Below are 19,778 nucleotides of genomic sequence, written 5' to 3' on the forward strand. Positions count from 1 at the left end.
CTGTATATATTTGAAATAACTGTTTATAGAATTATGGATGTTTTGACCATTTCTACAGACTTTAGGTAATTTGTAATAGAACATTTCCTGTGGTCTGATTCCCTGTTTTAAGAGTTTACGTAAAAATAATTTTTTTAGCTGTCGTTTGCTGTCAAAATAGGTAAAAAGTAACAAGTCTTGCCAATGTAGTATAAACAAAAATTTTAATTTTGGAGAAAAATTGAGTAATTCATCTCTCTTTTTGCTTAAAGCAAATTTATTTTTCATTTGAAAAAAATAAATTTTATGTTATATATATTTTACCACAACAAAATAGTTAAACCATAGTCATCTTTTTTTCAATCATAACCACATTAAAACCTTGAAAATAAAATTAATTTCCTTACTATTAAATATATATTATGTTATTTTTACAGTTAAGCAAAACTTTATGAGCTTATTAAATGTCATAGATATGATTGGCTAGACAGTGTAATAGCACAGTAATTTTATAGAAAGGTTTAATAATTAATGTCTAAAAGACTACTTTCTGAATTTAGACCAACAGTGTAGAATTTTGCTTGAATTACAAAAAATATCTAGTTTGTTTAAACTAAGCAAAATAACTGACATATACAGTATTATAATTTCTTGCTATATTTTCTAGCAGAATATTTGCCCTGTTGATTAAGGATATATTGGCCCATGATTATGGTTCTGCATACTGATTATGACCATTTTCTAAAACACTCCTAGATTTATGTGTTTGTTTTTTTATTGTGGTAACATACACATAACATAAGATTTATCATTTTAGTTATTTTTAAATGTACAGTTCACTGGCATTAAGTATATCCACATTGTTGTACAGCCATCACCACCACCCATCTCCAGAATTTTTTCATTTCCCCAAACTGAAACTCTATTCCTGTTAAACAATAACTACCGATTTCCCCCTCCCCCAGCTCCTGGCAACCATCATTTTACTTTCTGTCTCCATGAATTTGACTACTCTAGTAACTCATATAAATGATATTGTACAATATTTGTACCTTTGTTATTGATTTATTTCGCTTAGCAAAATGTCTTCACGGTTCATCCGTGTCGTAGCATATGTCAGAATTTCCTTCCTTTATAGACTGAATAGTAAATATTCCATTGTATGTACAAACCACATTTTCTTTATCCATTAATCCATCCATGGACATTTAGGTTGTTCCCACCTTTTGACTATTGTGAATAATGTTGCTGTGAACAATGTTGCAATGAAAAATCTGTTTACATTCTGCTTTTAATTCTTTTGGCTATAGACCTAGAAGTGGAATTGCTGGATAATATGATAATCCTATGTTTAATTTTTTGAGGAACTGCCATACTGTTTTCACAGCAGCTGAATCATTTTATGTTCCTACTAGCAATGCACAAGAGTTCCAATTTCTATACATCCTCACCAACACTTATTTTCTAGCTTTTAAAAAAATTTTTTGGACAATAGCTATCCCAGTGAGTATGAGATGATATCTCACTGTGGTTTTGGTTTGCATTTCCCTAATAATTAGTGATGTTAAACATCTTTTCATGTGCTTCTTGGCCATCTGTATATCTTCTTTAGAGAAGTGTCTATTTGAATCCTTTGTTTTTAAAGTGGGTTTGTTTTTTTTGTTGTTGCTGAGTTTAGATTTATGTTCGACGTGCATGAACATAGTACAAATGCATGTGGTGATGTTGGTGATGGATCTGGTGGTTGGGGTGTGCTTGCAGAGACAGAATGGTATAACAGAAGGACACGTAACTTTGAATCTAAATACCAGTTCTACAATTTGCTAGTTATATAGATCTGCACCTCAGACTTCTAATTCATAAAATGGACATCATAACATCTTCTGGAAGGAGTGGTTGTTAAGATTAAATAAGCTAGGCAGATTCTTAGCAAGGCCTATCAGTAAATCTGTTGCATTCTCCTTTCCCTGATTGTTGTGTTGCTGCTACTGCTCTTGTAACATTCTTGCTTCTCTTCTTTGGGGCACATAGTAAAATTGGATCCAAACATGGCATTCTTGGACCCAACTGCTTGCAACTTCTCAGTTTGAACTGGATTATTTTTAGTTCAAACAAAAACGTGAGTGCCGCTAGTGGTTGTAACACTTAAAAATTACTAGAGAAAGGCATTGGAATAAATAAGGGCATAACTTTGGTCTTTTTTTTTTTTTTGGTATTAGAATAATGCTATGGTTTTTATTTTTCCTTAAGCTACAGTGTTGTTATTCTTAGATAAATTTCAGTATACTAGTATTTCAAAATGGTAATTATTTTTAGTTTTTTTTTAAAGATGTTTTTATTTCTTTAGGACATTCTCTATTGTTCTTGTTTTGGATCTTTCAAAACCTAATGACCTTTGGCCCACCATGGAAAATCTGTTGAAAGCCACAAAAAGCCATGTAGATAAAGTGATAATGAAACTGGGAAAGACAAATTCTAAAGCAGCTTCTGAAATGAGACAGAAGATATGGAGTAATATGCAGAAGGACCATCCAGTGAGTTACTGTTGAAATTATTCCTGGAATCCTCAGCCCCACACATAGTTAACGATAACATCACAAACAACTTCTTTGGATTTTTATGCATGACTTGAAATTCATTTGATGTGGATGAATATGCTCACTGGAAAATTATAGCAATTTAATAAAACATCAGTAAAAGCAAAACAAGGAAAAAGATTTCCTGTGTCTTCTTGTTAGACATCTACTGTGACTGTTATGGCATATAATACCAATCAAAAGAAATAGAGTTTTAAAGTAATAGTTTGATACTGATTTTATAATCTCTGTAAAATGAAGATGAAGAAACAAACTGTACAAAAGTCACCTGGCAAAGCCTAGATGAAGCTACAGGTTTAAGCCAGGAGTAGAGATATAACAGCTTTCACTGTCACTCTATATTTTACATTCATTTAGTGTCTGTCACATATTCCATGTCTTTTGATTATCTGACAACTAATTAAATTATAAGTTGCTGTGATATTAACACAGGTTCTTTAAATACAGTAAATACAATTATGAATATCATCATCTAGAAAACTAAGAGCAGCATTTTATATTGCCCAGAATTTATATGAATGTGTTTACATAAGTAATATTGAGACAGAATAAATCCATTCGATATAAGTGCTATTACAACAAATAATAGAAAAAAAACCAGGAAGATGATATTTTGTGTAGGAAAATAAGAGGGCAGAACAAGAAAAAGAATAAATATCATAGTAATTTAGGGAATTGCCATTTCTATTTTATATTTAAGAAATGTATAATTTAGTAAATGAAAGTTAAATATTAGAACAAATTCTATGTCAAGCAAACAAAGTCAACATCTGTGAAGAGAATGAAAATGGTATATTTTTGGAAGTAAATAGGAATTGCTGAGCACATAGCTATGAACAATTTAATAAGTTAATGAAATATGCTTATTAACAGGATCGTGAGTTAATTGACCCATTTCCAGTACCCCTGGTCATTATTGGAAGTAAATACGATATTTTTCAGGTAAGCTCTTCCATTTCTGAGTTTGTCGTACATGCATGGCTATACTTTATGGGGGAGGTACAAAAATGATGAAAGAAGAAAAATGATTCTGGGAGGGATAAGTTAAGTAATCACACATCTTAAAGATTTTGGAAAAAAGATATCATTGAATAAATACAGTGGTTAGAACGGGAATAAGGCAGAAGATTTAGTGAATCTTCAGGGGCTGTGTGGTTAGCTCAGTTGATTACAGTGCAGTATCATAACACCAAGCTCAAGGGTACAGATCCCCTTATGGGCCAACCACCAAAAAAATTAAATAAATAAATTAATTAAATAAATAAATAAATAGATAGATAGATAGATAGATAAATAAATAAATAAATGTTAAAAAAAGAAAATGAATTTTCAACCCAGTCACCAAGGGATAGGACTTACTTCCCAACTTTTAAATTGAAGAAAGTAGGAAATTAGTTTCTTCTTATCTTTGCTTGTCAGAGAATCCTTAGGGTATTCCACATTATAAGATGTATACTTATATCTAAATTCTATTGAGCTGAGTGTTTAAACAAAGAAAGACCTGATAGCTGTAGCTCTAGAAGGCTGCAGCTATTGTTCAACTCTATAGAAATAAATATCAGGGTAATGGAATCCTACTCCTCAGAGGGTGTTTAAAAAATATAAGAAATAATCTGTTTATACATTTAATAATTTGCATCGTTCTGCTACATATATTTAGTTCTCTCAACTAGTTTTTTCTTTTTAATATATTTCTACAGGATTTTGACTCTGAGAAAAGAAAGGTAATTTGCAAGACACTTCGATTTGTTGCACATTATTACGGAGCATCATTAATGGTTTGTATATTTCCTATCCTTTGGGCTTAAATGGACAGTACCAAATTAGGAAAAATTAGCAAACTGAAGCACAGCTATGAATAATAAATGCTTTTACTAATTCAGGTTGTCCCCTCCTTTCCTTTCCCACTATCAAAGACCTCTTACAGAATGTTTGATAGTGTATCTATAGAACACTCTGCTAGATGGCCTACTTGCCTTTTCTTTGGAGCAAAAGTTCTAAATTGCTTATATCCATAAACCCCAGTCAAGCTTAAAAAGATAAATTGGTTATCTATTTATTCATTTTTAGTTTCCCCTTAAGAATTAGAATCTGTATGCCCTCAAAAGAAAAAAAACCCAACAAACAAAACAACTTTAACAACGTGTTCTTTTGTGACTTAAAAAAAAAAAAAAAAAAAGTACTATTTGTGGTAGAGGTTAAAAACATGAACTCTGAATTCATGCTGCCTGGGTTCAAATCTCAGGGAGACCATTTACATATGTGACTTTAGGCAAATCACTCAGTCTCGCTTATGCCTCACTCTCCTCTGGGGTAAAATGGATAAAAATAATAAGTTCTTCATAGGGTTGTTGTGACTATTAAAAGAGGGAGTATGTGTGAAATGCTTAGCACAGGCCCTGAAACAAAGTATTAATAAATCTTGGTTATTATAATTACGGTTATCATTATCTTCCATAGCAGGATCAAATTTTGCTGGATATTCTTTAATATGATAAAATACGAAAGCATTTTTATTTTAAAAAGCACTTCTTTCACATTTGAATAATTATTTAATGGTCTCTTTTTTCCTCAAAATCAAAGCACTCAGAGGAACCTGGAGACAACATGGTCTAACCTTTATCCTTCATGGCTAGAAGATTATGACTAAAAGTAATATGTACAATGTATATTTTCAATTTTTTATACTTCCAAGTACATTTCATTAAGTATTGTTTTAAAAATCATCACCTTTGATGTTTAAACTGTATCTGCTTACGTATTAGGTTGACAGAGTACTTTGGAAAATATTCTTTACTATTTTGAAAAGATAGGGGGAGTTTAAAATGAATGACTCATCCGGAGTACAGAGGCAAAGACCTTCCAGTTTCTTATTTTTGCCCCTAGATATGGTTAAAGTTAGGCGAGGCAGATCCCTGTGGTTTTTTTAGGAACAGATCACACTTGATGATTAGTCAGGGCACAGTCTGGTCTTATGGTTACCAATTTAGGTGAAGTCAGATTAACCCAGGCTGTAGAGCCTGGGATTAACCATGGCCCAGAAGACCCTAGCGATCAGGAACCAGGGAAAAGATTAGAAAAGGTCTTCATCTCAGCTTTCAGTAAACTCGAGGGAACAGGGGTTGGGTTAGTAGAGCACTTGTGGAGCACCATAAAGCCTTTCTAGCTTCCCTAACCAAGAAGAGTGTAGCCAAATTTATCAAAGCCATATCTTTCAGTTTCACTTTCATTCTTACTCTACATTCCACCCCATTTAAGAGAGAAAGTTGAGTACTGTTTTGCAAGATTCCATGATATCTAGCAGTTTTTTCAACACTGTAGTTGATCCTTTATAGATCTGTTGAGAATATTGATTCAGTATTATGAACAATCTAATAAAGTTAATAAAAACAAAAACAGAAGACTGTTGTTAAGTAGGACCAGATTCAGAGGAGAGCTGTGAGGGTGACAGGGGACTTGAAATTATGATATATGAGGACCAGTAAAGTATCATCTAGAAAGTGATGACTCTCTTTAAATAGTTGAAGGATTGTTCCATGGAAAAGAGATTAAATTCATTTTTTGTTTTCCTAAAGTCAAGAAAAAAAAAATCAATAGAGTTTACTCAAAATAAGAAAGAACTTTCTTTTTTTTTTATTTTATTTATTTTTGACTGGTAAGGGGATCGCAACCCTCGGTACAGTGTGGTCTGCACCACGCTCAGCCAGTGAGCGCACCAGCCATCCCTATATAGGACCCGAACCCGCGGCCTCAGCGCTCCCAGCTCCGCATTCTCCCGAGTAAGCCACAGGGCCGGCCCAGAAAGAACTTTCTAATACCACCATTATCTGAAAATGGAATGAGTTGCTTTAGTAGATAATGAGTTCCCAGGCATTGAGTTTGTTCAACCACAAGGTCCACAGTTATTCGTGCAGGATGTTTTAGAGGCAATTGATGCAGCAGAAGGACGAGTTGGGTTAGAAAATTTCTAGTGTTCTCCCAGCCCTATGTTCTATGAAATACGTTTGTAATTAGGTTTTTCCTTTCCCATAAAAGAAATATATTATAATAAAATTAAACAGAGTAGTTGTATTTTTAAAATTTAATTAAAGGGTTCTATATATTTTTTAAAACTTTATCTCAGTGGAAGCACTAAAATTATTTCAGAGCTTTCTTTCAAATAAATGTATCAAATTCTATATATTCACATAAGTGTAATCCTTTGAATCCTTTCACTGAGAGCCTGTTCTTAATCCAGAATGAAACTTATCTTAAGGAATTGCCATTGGAACCATAAAATTGATATCTTTGCTTCACAATTATATTTCATTTCAGTTCAAGTTGGTTTTTTATACATATTAATCTAATGATTTGGCTCTGAATGACTTTTGGAATCTCCAAAAATCAAATCTAGTCTTAAAAGATTTGTAGGGTAACCATATGTTCTGGTTTTCACCTTATGTCACAGCTTAATTATTAATAATGCACCCCATTTCATTCTTCAAAATGTCTGGTTATGGTCCCCCTAGTTATATACCACCACTGAGAATATTCAGTAACGTATATTTGAGGCTCCAAAGGCAATTTAAAGAGAAGTTAAAAAATCATTTTAAGGGAATATAAGTATTGTTGGACCAGTCTGCAGCTCCCACATTGTGTTTCAAAGGCAGTAATATGCCGTTGGATGTAAAAGTTGTTTTTGATGTATAGCCCTTATTTCATAACCAACACAATTGCATTTTGGAAATTTTTCTTTTAGACCAAAATAAGAGTATGTTGACACTCACACATCCACCCACCCACCCACCCATAAACACACATGCGTATGTAAATATATATATTATGTATATATATTATATAAAAATATATAAATTTAAAAAAATTTTTTGACAGTGATTATGATGCATTTCAGTAGCTGAAATGATTAATGCATAAACACAAGTAGTTTCCACATCATGCAGTCCTGAAGTTTGAAAAATGAATAAAACAAATTTACTGAGATTTCTTTATTCAGGTTTTGTTTTGTCTACTCAAACATAAGTATTTGTTGGGCAAATAAATAGTAATTCTCTCTGCAATCTGTACTTGTTCAGTCATATTTATTTTTCCTGTTTCTGTGATTGGAAAGTAGAGCATATAATTTATTCTCCTGATTTTTTTTTAAAGTTTACCAGTAAATCAGAAGCTCTCTTACTAAAAATACGTGGAGTTATCAACCAGTTGGCATTCGGCACTGACAAAAGGTACTGTTAAAATATTTTTTTTACTCTTTCATTTTTTATTTTTTGCCAGTGTTGTCTCATCTGATTATTATTCTCACCAGTCTTTTATTTCTTGACCAGGAAAGTGCCCCCGATGGCTTTTCTTTTTTCTTTTCTTTTTTTTTTTTTTTGTCTTTTTCATGACCGGTACTCAGCCAGTGAGCGCACCGACCATTCCTATATAGGATCCGAACCAGCGGTGGGAGCACTGCTGCGCTCCTAGCGCCGCACTCTCCCGAGTGCGCCACGGGGTCGGCCCATTTCCCCCCATTTTAATTCCTTTCCCTCTATTATTACTATCTTATATTGATTTGAAATGGGATTGAAAATTTAAGTATGTATCTTTCTTAGCCTTGCTAATTCTCCTCACTTTGATTTAAGGTAATATGGGTCTGTCACTTTTTTTTCCCTTGTAAAACCTTTATTTATGCTATATTTTTTAAGTTTTGAAATCCCTTAAATTGACATTCACTCATTCATTTGGAGAAATGCTCTCATCAGTGTCTAGATATGAAACTTGGCTTTCATGTTTACAGTAGAGTCTGGCAGTATATTTGATTGCTAAACTAAATTAGAATCTTTTTTCTTCTCCATGTAGCAAATCGATATGTGTGGATCAGAATAAACCACTGTTTATCACAGCAGGGTTGGATTCTTTAAGCCAAATAGGTTGGTGAACTTATTAAGATTGTTCAATCTTTCTTTAATGGCTTATTGATTTTATCCTACTCCATGTTCAGTTCATCTCCATCATACCACCATTTCTGGTTTCATTATCATTGCTGTTATTTCATATTATTCATTTGTATACCCAGTATTGATGCAACATACATCATATTGACATATTTGTGATGCAAGAGATGTCACCACATAAGAGACTGATTTCTGACCACTGTTCCACTAAAAAAATTGCATGTACCTATATTTCCTTTCCCTCACTGATTTCCAGGTACTTTTAAATTTTAGCCTTGGGTTTAGAAGAAACCAGGAGCATAAAGTGGTCAGGAAATTTAAAGCTACATACTATGGGAAATGATCAAATATCTGAGTTTGAAGTAATAGAAGAAACCAAAAAGAGCACAGTTGTACCACTTAGATATTTCCAAATTTTTCATTATTAAAATAAGTTGCCTTGTCAAATGGAATGTATTTCCCAGACTCATAGACTCCAATGGCTTCTGAATCAACAGAGACTTTAAGAGTTTATATATGAAGCCCTTTATCTTCCCATAGAAACTATTTCCATTGTGAAGATCTTTGGTTTTAACACTCTAATGGCCAGCAGTTTTTTGTATTTCCCATTCTCTCTTACTCTTACAAGCTAAACATAACTTGACTTCATATATAGAGATCTTTGTAATGAGATTATAGATTAAATTGGAATGGAAAGAATAGAGGTGGTTTTACTTAATGAGTGGTCATGGAGGCTGATTTTTGTAATTATCATTAGTGTCAACTTAACTTCAATAGCAGTGAGAATCTCTGTGTGTCCTGATGGTAATGCTGATGGAATTCTTTTGCCCATGTGAACAGTTGGAGGTTAGAAGAGGGTTGATAATTACTGAATGTAAAAATCATGGATCTTAGACCTCATCAAAATTAAAAATTGTGCTATGTGAAAGCCCATGTGAAGAGGATGAGAAGACATGCTACAGTCTGGAAGAAAATATTTTTAACTGCATATCTGACAGAGGACTAATATTTAGAATATATAAAGTACTCAACAGTAAAAAAAACCCAAACAATCCAGTTAGAAAATGGGCAAAAGACAGGAGCAGACATTTCACTGAAGAGGACATAAAAATGGCAGATAAGCATATGGAAAGGTGTTTAATACGATTAGTCATTAGGGAAATGCAAATTGAAACCACATGAAATATCACTACACACTGATCAGAATAGCTAAAATGAAAAATAGTGACACCACCAAACACTGGTGAGGATGCAGAGAAACTGGATCACTCATACATTGCTGACGGGAGTGTAAAATGGTACAGCCACTCTAGAAAACAGTTTGATAGTTTCTTATAAAACTAAACAGTCAACTACCACATGGCCTAGAAATTGTGCTATTGGGCGTTTATCCCAGAGAAATGAAACTTATGTCCACAGAAAAATCTGTATGCAAATGTTCATTAACAACTTTATTTGTAATAGCCAAAAACTGGAAACAATTCAGTTGTTTAACAGGTGAATGGCTAAACAAACTGGTATATCCATACCATGGCATACTACTCAGCAATAAAAAGAAAGAAACTAGTGATTTACACAACTTGGATAAATCTCCAGGGAGTCATTCTGAATGGGGGAAAAAGCCAATCAGACAAGGTTACATACAGTGTGATTCCATTTATACAACATTTTTTAAACAAAAACATTTTAGAAATGGGGACAGATTAGTGACTGTCAGAGAGCAGGGACAGGACTGTGGGTGAGGACGTCAGGGGAGGGGTCTGGAAGGAGGTGGGTGTGTCTGTAAAAGGGCAACACAAGGGATCCTTGTGGTGATGGAACTGTTCAGTATCTTGACTGTGGTGGTGGATACATGAACCTACGCTGGTGATAAAATTGTAAAGAAGTTAATACACCCATGTGCGTGCACGCGCGCGTGCGCACACACACACACACACACACACACACACACAGGAGTACAAGTAAAATTTGGCAAAGTTGAATAAGTTTAGTGGAGTGTATCAATGCCTTCCCACCAAAGTAGTAAGGAAGCCCTAGAAAATCAATAATGAAACAGTTTTGATGAATAATATAGATGTTGGAAATAGAAAAAATAAAAAAACTTAGGTTATAGATTGAAAATTGCCAGGAAGTGGCAGCAAATCTTTAAATTTTCAAATTAATTTAAATTATACAAGTAATATATAAAGACATTCTTCTTGTAAAAAGCTAAAATAGTGCATGTAAGGAGCAAGTTTGGGATGTATCATTTTAGATAATTTTTTATGCATTTACATACCTGTGTATGTGGTACAGAAAAAACTATTTGCTTTAACATAATTGTATCCATCTATATCTACCATTTTGACAATTGCCTTTTTTATTCACTATGCCTTAGTGGTTTTTCCATATTAATGCTACATATTAAGTCTATTTGTTATATTAACTGTTGGACAGTGTTACAAAGCATGGCTATGCACAGTAATTTAGTGCACTGTCCACTATTTATGGACATTTTGGTCGTGGTCAATTTTTCACTAATACGAATGTTGCTGCCCTGTGAATCCTTAATGCATATGTACATATGCAGATGTTTCCAGGGTAAACATCAAGAACTGTAATTACTGGTTAATATGATATAGGTATAGGGTGTGGGGAATGAGAATTATAGTTTACCCATTACTCTTTGCCTCTTCTTCCAGTGCTAGAGTCTGCCCCAGAGGCCTTGCTATGCTGGTAGATGTAAATTTTAATGGCAACTATATTAAGGAAAAGGAAAATGAATGATCTAAGACTTATACTTTTACAAGTGTCATCTGTTTTATTGATAGAGTTTTTAATGTTTTAATCAATGCAGTCATTTGGAGTAAACCTTGCAATTTTAGGATCTCCTCCTGTTCCTGATAATGACATTGGAAAGCTTCATGCCAATTCACCAATGGAGTTGTGGAAAAAAGTGTATGAGAAGCTCTTTCCACCAAAGGTATGTATTTCTAATTCTTTTAAAACAAAAATTTTTAGCACTATTCAAGAGTTATGGGAAATGTTCCAAAGGGCCTATTATGATAACTTTTTATCTCTCATGCTCAAAAATCAATTAAACATGTGCCAGAAATCTATTGTAAATAAGACATTGTGGGGATTAAAAGATGAGTACAATATGGTTCCTGCTCCACTTTTAGACGAGCTCTCTGGCTGTTAGAGAAGGGAGAGACAGCATCTGAAAGGGGAAGGAGACAAGAGGACCTGGTAGAATTTGAAATGGGCCTCAAAGGTGAAGGTCATAGAGAACCTTCAATGGCAGTCTGAGGAGTGGGAGGTTGGTTTGTTAAGCAGATGGTAGCCATTGAAGATTTTGAGTCATGGGCATGAAATGATTTGGAGAATTATAATTTCAGAGTATCAGCACACTAAAAGATATCAAAGACCCGGCACGAGATCCTCAGTATGCTGAAAGTGAAGTTGACGAGATGAGAATTCAGAAAGATCAGGTATTGTCCTAAAATACATCTGCACTATAGAAAAACAAATAAATTCTGGTATGTATAGAAAAGAAATTTTAAAATCACCTGTCATTCCATCACTCAGAGATAACTTAATATTCACATACCCTTTTTTGTTTTTCTGGTTTACTTTATGTTAAAGATGGGTAGTGATTCTTACCTTGCTGCTGAAGAGACACTTTCATAATATTCTTTTGGTGATGGGGAGCATTAATCAGCTACAATGTATATCGACAAAATAAAATTAAAAAAAAAAAAAAAATCAGGAAATTTAAAAAAAAAAAAAAAAAAAATATTCTTTTGTTTGTGGGATTATCTGGAAGGTTTTGTTTTTCATTAGGACTTTCAGATGTACCTGTGCTTTTCTTGTACCAGAGAAATTACCTTATCTAATTAAGGACTACCCAGTCTGAAAGCATACAAGCATCCCTGACAGAATCCAGGATCTTTCAGGAAAATGTTTAAATGTGGAGACTGCCATTCCATATATTCCTAGATAGCCCCATTTGAACACACAAGTCTCATGTAAGAATGCAAGAATTGGTAAATTTACCATGACTCAAATACTTTGATTTTTCTCATATCTTCTTTTAGTTTGATAAAATAAGACATTTTGCAGAATCTGTCCTTATATGATTAAGTTTATGAATAGTGAGCTCTATAAATCGAAAAGTCCTGACAACCTCTCAGGAGGGATTTGTAGAGCTGCATTAACTTGGGCAGTCATATGGTTGTGAGTGTAACCTGAACACAACTGTGTGCTGGGAGCATGACCAGGGTATTTTTTTCAGTGTTAGCCTTTCACCTTCAGGGGCCCTAGAATAAGTAAGCTGAACATTTTATTTAAATATAGGCTGGAAGACTTTTGAAAAATATGCCGTGAATATTTAGAGGGTTTTGTAGCTGCCGCAAAGTGAGAGACATGTAGAAACAGTAAAATGACCTCATGTAACCCTTATTATGTACGCAGCTTGGATATAGAGATCAGCTGGAGTCATCCCTGGATTAATAATTATCTAGGAGTCAGTGATTAACTGCTGTTGTTGATAAGAGTATCTTTATATAACATGATCACTTTTATTAGATTCACATACATAGATATTGTTAAAGGACTAGGGTATTTCTGAGCATCATGACTTTTCACGTTCAAATCAGTCTTCCCTAGCTGACTTAAACCATAGGGATTTTGAGTGAAATGGAAGGCAACCCACAGCACCTGTATCATCCTTCACTCAGCACTTGTATCTCATTGCTAGCAGGTCACTAATTGCTGTAAGCTCTTGCTTGAGAGGGCTTTTTATAACCTACCTGAAAAGTTATAATATCCTAAGTTTGCCTCGAAACTGGTTTCTAAATGGAAAAAAGAGAAAGAAAGAATTCACTCAAGGTAACATGAATGAGGCCTGGAGGGACTGCCATCCATCAGGGGAGCAGCAGCCCTGATTCAAAATTAGCCTTTCTTGGGGGGGGGGGGGGGTTGGTGATGGGGAGCAATAATCAGCCACAATGTATATCGACAAAATAAAATTAAAAAAAGAAAAGAAATACTTTTCTACATAGGGGGAAAAAAAGGAACGCATTTCAGTTTTACTAATAAACATGTGATCCCCCCAAAAAAACAACAAAAAAAATTAGCCTTTCTTTGGGGGGGGAGGAGGGAGGGAGGTTTTGGTGATGGGGAGCAATAATCAGCCACAATGTATATCGACAAAAAAAAAATAAATAAATAAAATGTTTAAAAAAAAAAAATTAGCCTTTCTTCTTATTGACAAGACAAGGAAGTTTCACAAGAAAAATCAGTTGATCCAATCATCAAGGAAGAACATAAAAACAGGCAGTGTAAAACTAGTAACAGCAGTAAATTAACAATGTGACATTCCAGAATGTAATTTGTAAAAAGCTAGGTCAATTCACCAACAGCTTGTCCTTAGTAAACGTTTTCTTTTTTACATACTTCCTACGTGATTTCTATAGCATATGTAAACAGCATTTAAGCAGTTTCCTTAACATATCCAAAGAACAATCAGTAGGTCAAATAGTCAATAGTCATTCAAGCTGGAATCAAACCAGCAACCTGAAACAGTCAAAGTACGTAATCCCATCCCTGAACAGTGATTAGAATTGATTAGATGGCTTTTCCCAAACTTATCTGTGGACTTTCGTCCCCTACTCAAAAGCCTTTTGTCTCATTCATGCATTACCTAAAAATTCTAAGATCAAAGGAGAATCAAGTTTTACTCTGCCTGATTTTATGTCCTTCTTTGATGATCGAATCAACTGATTTTTCTTGTGAAACTTCCTTGTCTTGTCAATAAAAGGAAAGGCTGGTTTTGAATTGGGGCTGCTCCCCTGATGGGTGGCAGTCCCTCCAGGCCTCATTATGGTACTTTGAGTGAATTCTTTCTTTCCCTTTTTTCCATCTCGGTTACACAGAGGAAAGTGTAACATAAGTCTTTGTAGTAAAATATTTCTTTTCTGATAGTTGTCCAGAATCCCTCTTGCTCCCAGTACCCACAGATGCATGGAGATCCTCACGACGTGTGAAACAAGTCCTCCAGGTCTGAGGATTGGTAGGAAACCCCCTTTCACCTTTCCTGTAGACTAAGCGTCTTTCCTAATTAGCTGTCTTTTCACTGATTACTCTTTTGCCAGACTTCACATGGGCACCAGAAAATACTTAGTTGGTATTTTCTATTTTTGTTTTTAGGTCCTTTAGATTTAAAGCATTCCTGAATTTAAAGGGAATGTGAGTATAGAAAGCACTTGCTGAGCCCTTCTACCTCTTTTCTGTATTATTAAAGAAACAAAAAAAAGAAAGAAAGAAAGAAAGAAAAGAAAGAAAAAGAAAAGGTTTTGACACATATTAAAAGACCAAAAATAGGGCCGACCGCGTGGGGCACTCGGGAGAGTGCGGCGCTCCCTGAGCGCAGTACGGGGCGATCCCCTTACCGGTCACAAAGAGGACAAGACAAAAAAAAAAAAAAAAAGACCAAAAATATAGACAATTATGTTTAAGGTCTTCTTGGCCAGCTACAGGTATCTATTTTGAATACCTGATTTTAAAAATCAACTTGCCTTATAATCCCTAGGGCTATAATTTAATTAAACACACAAACACACTGACTCACATGTTTAGAAAAAAAGTTCTTACTATCTTTTATTGAAGATGCTGTTTTAAGCCCTACAAGACTATGGTCCATTATAAGACCATAGTCCATTTATATTTGAAAACTTTAGAGATTTTAAGAGTCAGGGTGGGAACCTTCTTGGTTTTGAGTTTACTTTTAAAATGGCTCCTTAAAACAGCCATGAAGAATTATAGTGTAAAGAAAAACCTTACTTGCTATCCCTTTAAAACATTACCATATTACATTGAGTGCAGGTGGTAGGAGTATGGACGAGCGAGTGGACTTGATGAGTGTTGTGTCACACCAGGTATTCTTTATTCTGCCTCTGGCATGGCCTGTGTGACCAGCCCTCCTATTCTCTCAGTTTGCTGTCTGCAGAAGGGAGATACTATTGGCAAAGAATCTCAAAGCAGTGTCCTCACCTGTATCATTGGTAAAAATAATTCAACACTTCCAGTTGGAGACAAAGTTTGCAACAACCAATTTGTTTATTCTTTGTGAGTTAACAATCTTTGAAAGCATAAATGGTAGATAACTGGTGAACTGAATTAACTTCATTAGAAAAAAATAAAACAAGCTGTAAAGATTACTTTGGAGTTATTACTGTAAAAATTTTCCCAAAGTCTGTATACAGTTTTGAAACTTTTAACACTTAAATTTTAATAATTTAGAATATAAGTATGAAAGAGATAATTTGCAATTTTTCTGAAAATGAGAGTGGATTTTCTTTTCATAGCAACTGTGAACTTCAATTATGTTAGCCAAAGGGCAGTGATTGCCTTATCTAGCAGAGTAACCATTTTTTGTTGTCCAAAATAATAACCTTTGTACAGTCATTTAGACATTGAACAACATGTTGGAGGCCAGGAGGCAATCCCCTTAGATGATCCCTTTTGCTTGTCAGTTGTCTTGTGCAGGATTTCTACCTCTGCCAAAATTTCTTTATTTTATGAATTGTAAAATTAACATGCTCTTTGTGAAAAAAATTCAGAAGATATAGAAATATATAAATAGAAAATGGAAGTATCCTGTCCTATCCCAACCTATTTGCTTTTCTCTTGTGGCACATATGACCACCTTTTTTTTTTTTTGCCAGCTGCCTAGGAGGCCATGTGTGAATGAACGTCGATGTGTTTAGGTAGTCCTTATTGGGGGACACCTCTGTTGTTTCCAATTGTGTGCTGAGGTACACAGTGCAATGAGTATCCTTCTATTTACATTCTTGTGAACTTCTCTATTATTCTATATGATAAATTTCTAAAAATAGAATTGCTAGTTCAAAGTATATATACATTTTAAATATTAATACTTGGTAAATTCAACTTTTTGGCAAAAGCTAAAGAGCAAACAATTAAAACTAAGATCACTTTTAAATACTTAGAAGTATGACAAATGATCTATTTTATTAGTTGAAAGATAATTTGTATGTACAAAAGATAATTTGTATGCTTTGTGGAATATAATTTTGTCTGAAACGTTAATAAATTCATCTCTAAGTGCTTCTGACACTACGCCGAAACTCTGAAGACTATTTCTAGAGAATAAATCCTAAATATAATCATTTTTTACCAGATAACTGTCAAGAAATGTTGAGAATGATAATGCTATAAAGGAGACACTGTTATCTCTAAAAAAGACTAAGGCAGTTTGGGGGGTTTCTTTCTTTTTTTTTTTTTTTAAATAAAGATGACCGGTAAGGAGATCTTAACCCTTGACTTGGTGTTGTCAGCACCACGCTCACCCAGTGAGCAAACCGGCCATCCCTATATGGGATCTGAACCCGTGGCCTTGGTGTTATCAGCACCGCACTCTCCCGAGTGAGCCACGGGCGGCCCCGACTAAGGCAGTTTTAAGGTGCCTACTTGAATTTGTGAAGTTGATTTTTCTTAAAGTAACACATATTTTTGTTTTAGGAACTGGAACAGTACAAAAGAAGTTCTTCCAAGTCTTGGAAACAAATTGAGCTTGATTCTTGAACCTAATTCAACTATTATGTATTTACTTCTTCTTTCCCAAGTAAAAGTAAGGGTATTTTGTTAATTAACTATTGTGGCAATATGTAAAGAAAGATAAAATGTGGAATTTGTTAAAGGAAAAGCTGAATTCCTTGTACTAGTGCAACTCTGGATATTTTGAAATCTTTTAAAAGGGGAAAGTTTGTGAAAACACATGTAATTTGTTTTTAAATAAAAGAACCTTCTACTATCTACCTTTAACATAGCTAAGCAGTGTATACTCAGATTAGCATTGTAGGGAAAATGGTCAGGGCTCCCTCAGATGTTCAGAATCTTGCGGAGCATTTGATGTAAATATGTAACTGTGCACATGCGCCCAGGCATTCCTTGGGTGTTGTCTGTGGATGCATGTGGACACCCAGGTGTTCCTGGGTTGTCTGACTCACACCCAGGTGTCCTGGGTTATCGGACTTGAGTATAAAGGAAGAATGGCAATCCACAGTACCTCCTGCCCCCTGGATGCCCCCAGCGGGGGGGAGGGGGGCATGAGGAAGCCGCTACTGCTGCTGGAGGCTGTTGCTGCCAGGGCCGCCGTGATGTCCCAAGAGGCCACCGCCATTGCTGCTGCTAAGGACAGAGCTCGTGTTGCCTGTCAGCGGCTCCCAGGATCTTTCCCAGTTACCTAGTTCATGGACCTGTATGTGAGGGGTCTGGTGACCCAGCCTGGCATATGAGAGGTCTGTTACCCAGTCTGTACAATGGGTTTGAAGGGTCTGTGAGCCCTAACCCAACAATACAAGCATGTATAAGTTTCTGCTTGTATGTGTTTAGGAACATGAAAGCAAGACTATTATTGTTTTGAGCATCAGGTTGAATGTGCATGTTGGGTGCATTCCTTCTATGTGGGGTTCTCAGCTGCAGCTGGTAGGAAACTGGAATTGGGTTCACATGTGTCACGATTTTACTCTACCAGTGAGGCACAAGAAGCAGCTGAAGTACTTATTTAAAATGCACATTCCTGGGACTCCACACCCAGAGATCCTGCGTCAGTGGCTTGGAATGGGGCATTTTTAATCACATCCCCACCCCACACCACCCCCAGTGAGACTGACACATTTATTTTAAATATCACTTTTTGAAAAACAGGCAAATTTAACAGGATATCTTATCAATAAACAGGCCAAAACTTCATGAGTTTGGGATAACCAGGATAATTTCCCAGGTGGGATAACCTTTAAGAAGCTTTCCTAACCCTGTAGATTTGTGTACCTGCTAGCCAGTTCAATCTCGGGTAAGTATAATTGTCCTTAACCAGGAAAGTCATTTGTTCCGTGTTCTTACATTTCCACGTATAAAATGTGTTGACTCTGATATGCCACACACACAGCCAAATAAGCACATTTACAAGCCTCAGGAACTCCAAGACTGATGGGTAGTGTCTGAGTGGACAACAAACTATCTGATTATTGTAGTGAAGTAGGATTTCATAAACTATTTGCAGTGCATATGGTTCTTACACTCTAGAGAACAGAATTTTCAGCCTGTTTCTAAGGAACCTCACTCTTAAGAACAGACAGGTTCCCTCCAGAGTGCTGTGGAGAGAGCGCCCTTTAAATTCATAGTGAACATTATGATCTCAGAAACATCACTGACTTGGTGGGAAGAAACAGCATATTCCACAATAGCAGTAGGAATTTTTATTACATAATTTGATTTTCTTACATATCATTGTCCCTTTTTGACTTGAGACACAAACTGTCTTGTTGAAAGCCATTGTGTTTTTCTAAGATACTATCACTAACACTTAATAGCTTGAAGTCAGTCACATGTGATGTCAATTTTCCAAATGTTATTGAGCTAGAATGACTTTCATCTGCATATGAATAGTAGAAAATGTTTCCACTTATGTTGTACACCCGGTTATCTTTCGTAAGTTGAAATCAGTGATTTCAAAAGAGATTCCTGTGGGACTCTCTTTGAACTACTTTAATAGATTATCATCTCCAGAATTGTCTATAACTGATGTGACATATATAATCTGTAAAGCATTATGTAACTATTATACCATAATCATCAGTGTCAAAGACCTTTTATAAAATTGACAATACTATTCTGGTAACTTACCGATGTCTCCAGATCCTTAAATACTGTTCTAAGAAATAGAATTTTACTGTGGCTTTCTTAATGAAATGATCTTTCCTACTATAATGTGAGACATTTCAAATGCTATAATTTATCATTCTTTACAAGTTCAGTCACAGTAACTGAACAAGTTCATGTGCTGTCTCCCATATTCTCACTCAAAGTTACCATGGTAACATTGAGAGAGTTTCATTTCAGACTCATACATAAATTACTTGAAAATCCAGTCATTTAACAGAGAACCCATTTTAATAACATATACATCATTTCATCCCTGAAAATATGTAATGTGTCTAAATTTGTATTTGTCAGTATTCTTTCCCTTTACAACTCAAGAATGTGAATTCTTAGTGTGTAACCCTGTTCATCTTAGTATAACTGTTGTGTCAGTTGAGCGTTTTTCTATATGGACTTTAAATAACAGCTGCTCTCCAACCTTAAAGAGGTCATTTCTCAGTCCATACACCTTGTCTAGTAATGTTTACTTCTAATTTTATAAGTAAACTAAGCTGAAAGTGAAAAATAGCAAACTTATCTTTAAAAACATCACTAGAAGTTTCTC

The 19,778-nt window shown here is 34.9% G+C and overlaps 1 protein-coding gene across 1 annotated transcript in view; it reads left to right on the forward strand.

Moving 5' to 3' along the window:
* The window catches only part of DYNC2LI1 (dynein cytoplasmic 2 light intermediate chain 1), a 32,908-nt gene extending 15,580 nt beyond the window's left edge, over positions 1-17,328 (forward strand). The window contains exons 6-13 of the mRNA XM_063078540.1: positions 2,327-2,513; positions 3,450-3,518; positions 4,277-4,354; positions 7,722-7,798; positions 8,415-8,485; positions 11,374-11,471; positions 11,887-11,979; positions 17,033-17,328. Of these exons, the coding sequence (XP_062934610.1) occupies positions 2,327-2,513; positions 3,450-3,518; positions 4,277-4,354; positions 7,722-7,798; positions 8,415-8,485; positions 11,374-11,471; positions 11,887-11,979; positions 17,033-17,095 (736 nt within the window). The 3' untranslated portion in view covers positions 17,096-17,328. The remainder of the gene's footprint in view (positions 1-2,326; positions 2,514-3,449; positions 3,519-4,276; positions 4,355-7,721; positions 7,799-8,414; positions 8,486-11,373; positions 11,472-11,886; positions 11,980-17,032) is intronic.
* Positions 17,329-19,778: the final 2,450 nt, after the last annotated feature.

This window comes from Cynocephalus volans, chromosome 14, assembly GCF_027409185.1.
Source record: "Cynocephalus volans isolate mCynVol1 chromosome 14, mCynVol1.pri, whole genome shotgun sequence".
NCBI lineage: Eukaryota > Metazoa > Chordata > Mammalia > Dermoptera > Cynocephalidae > Cynocephalus > Cynocephalus volans.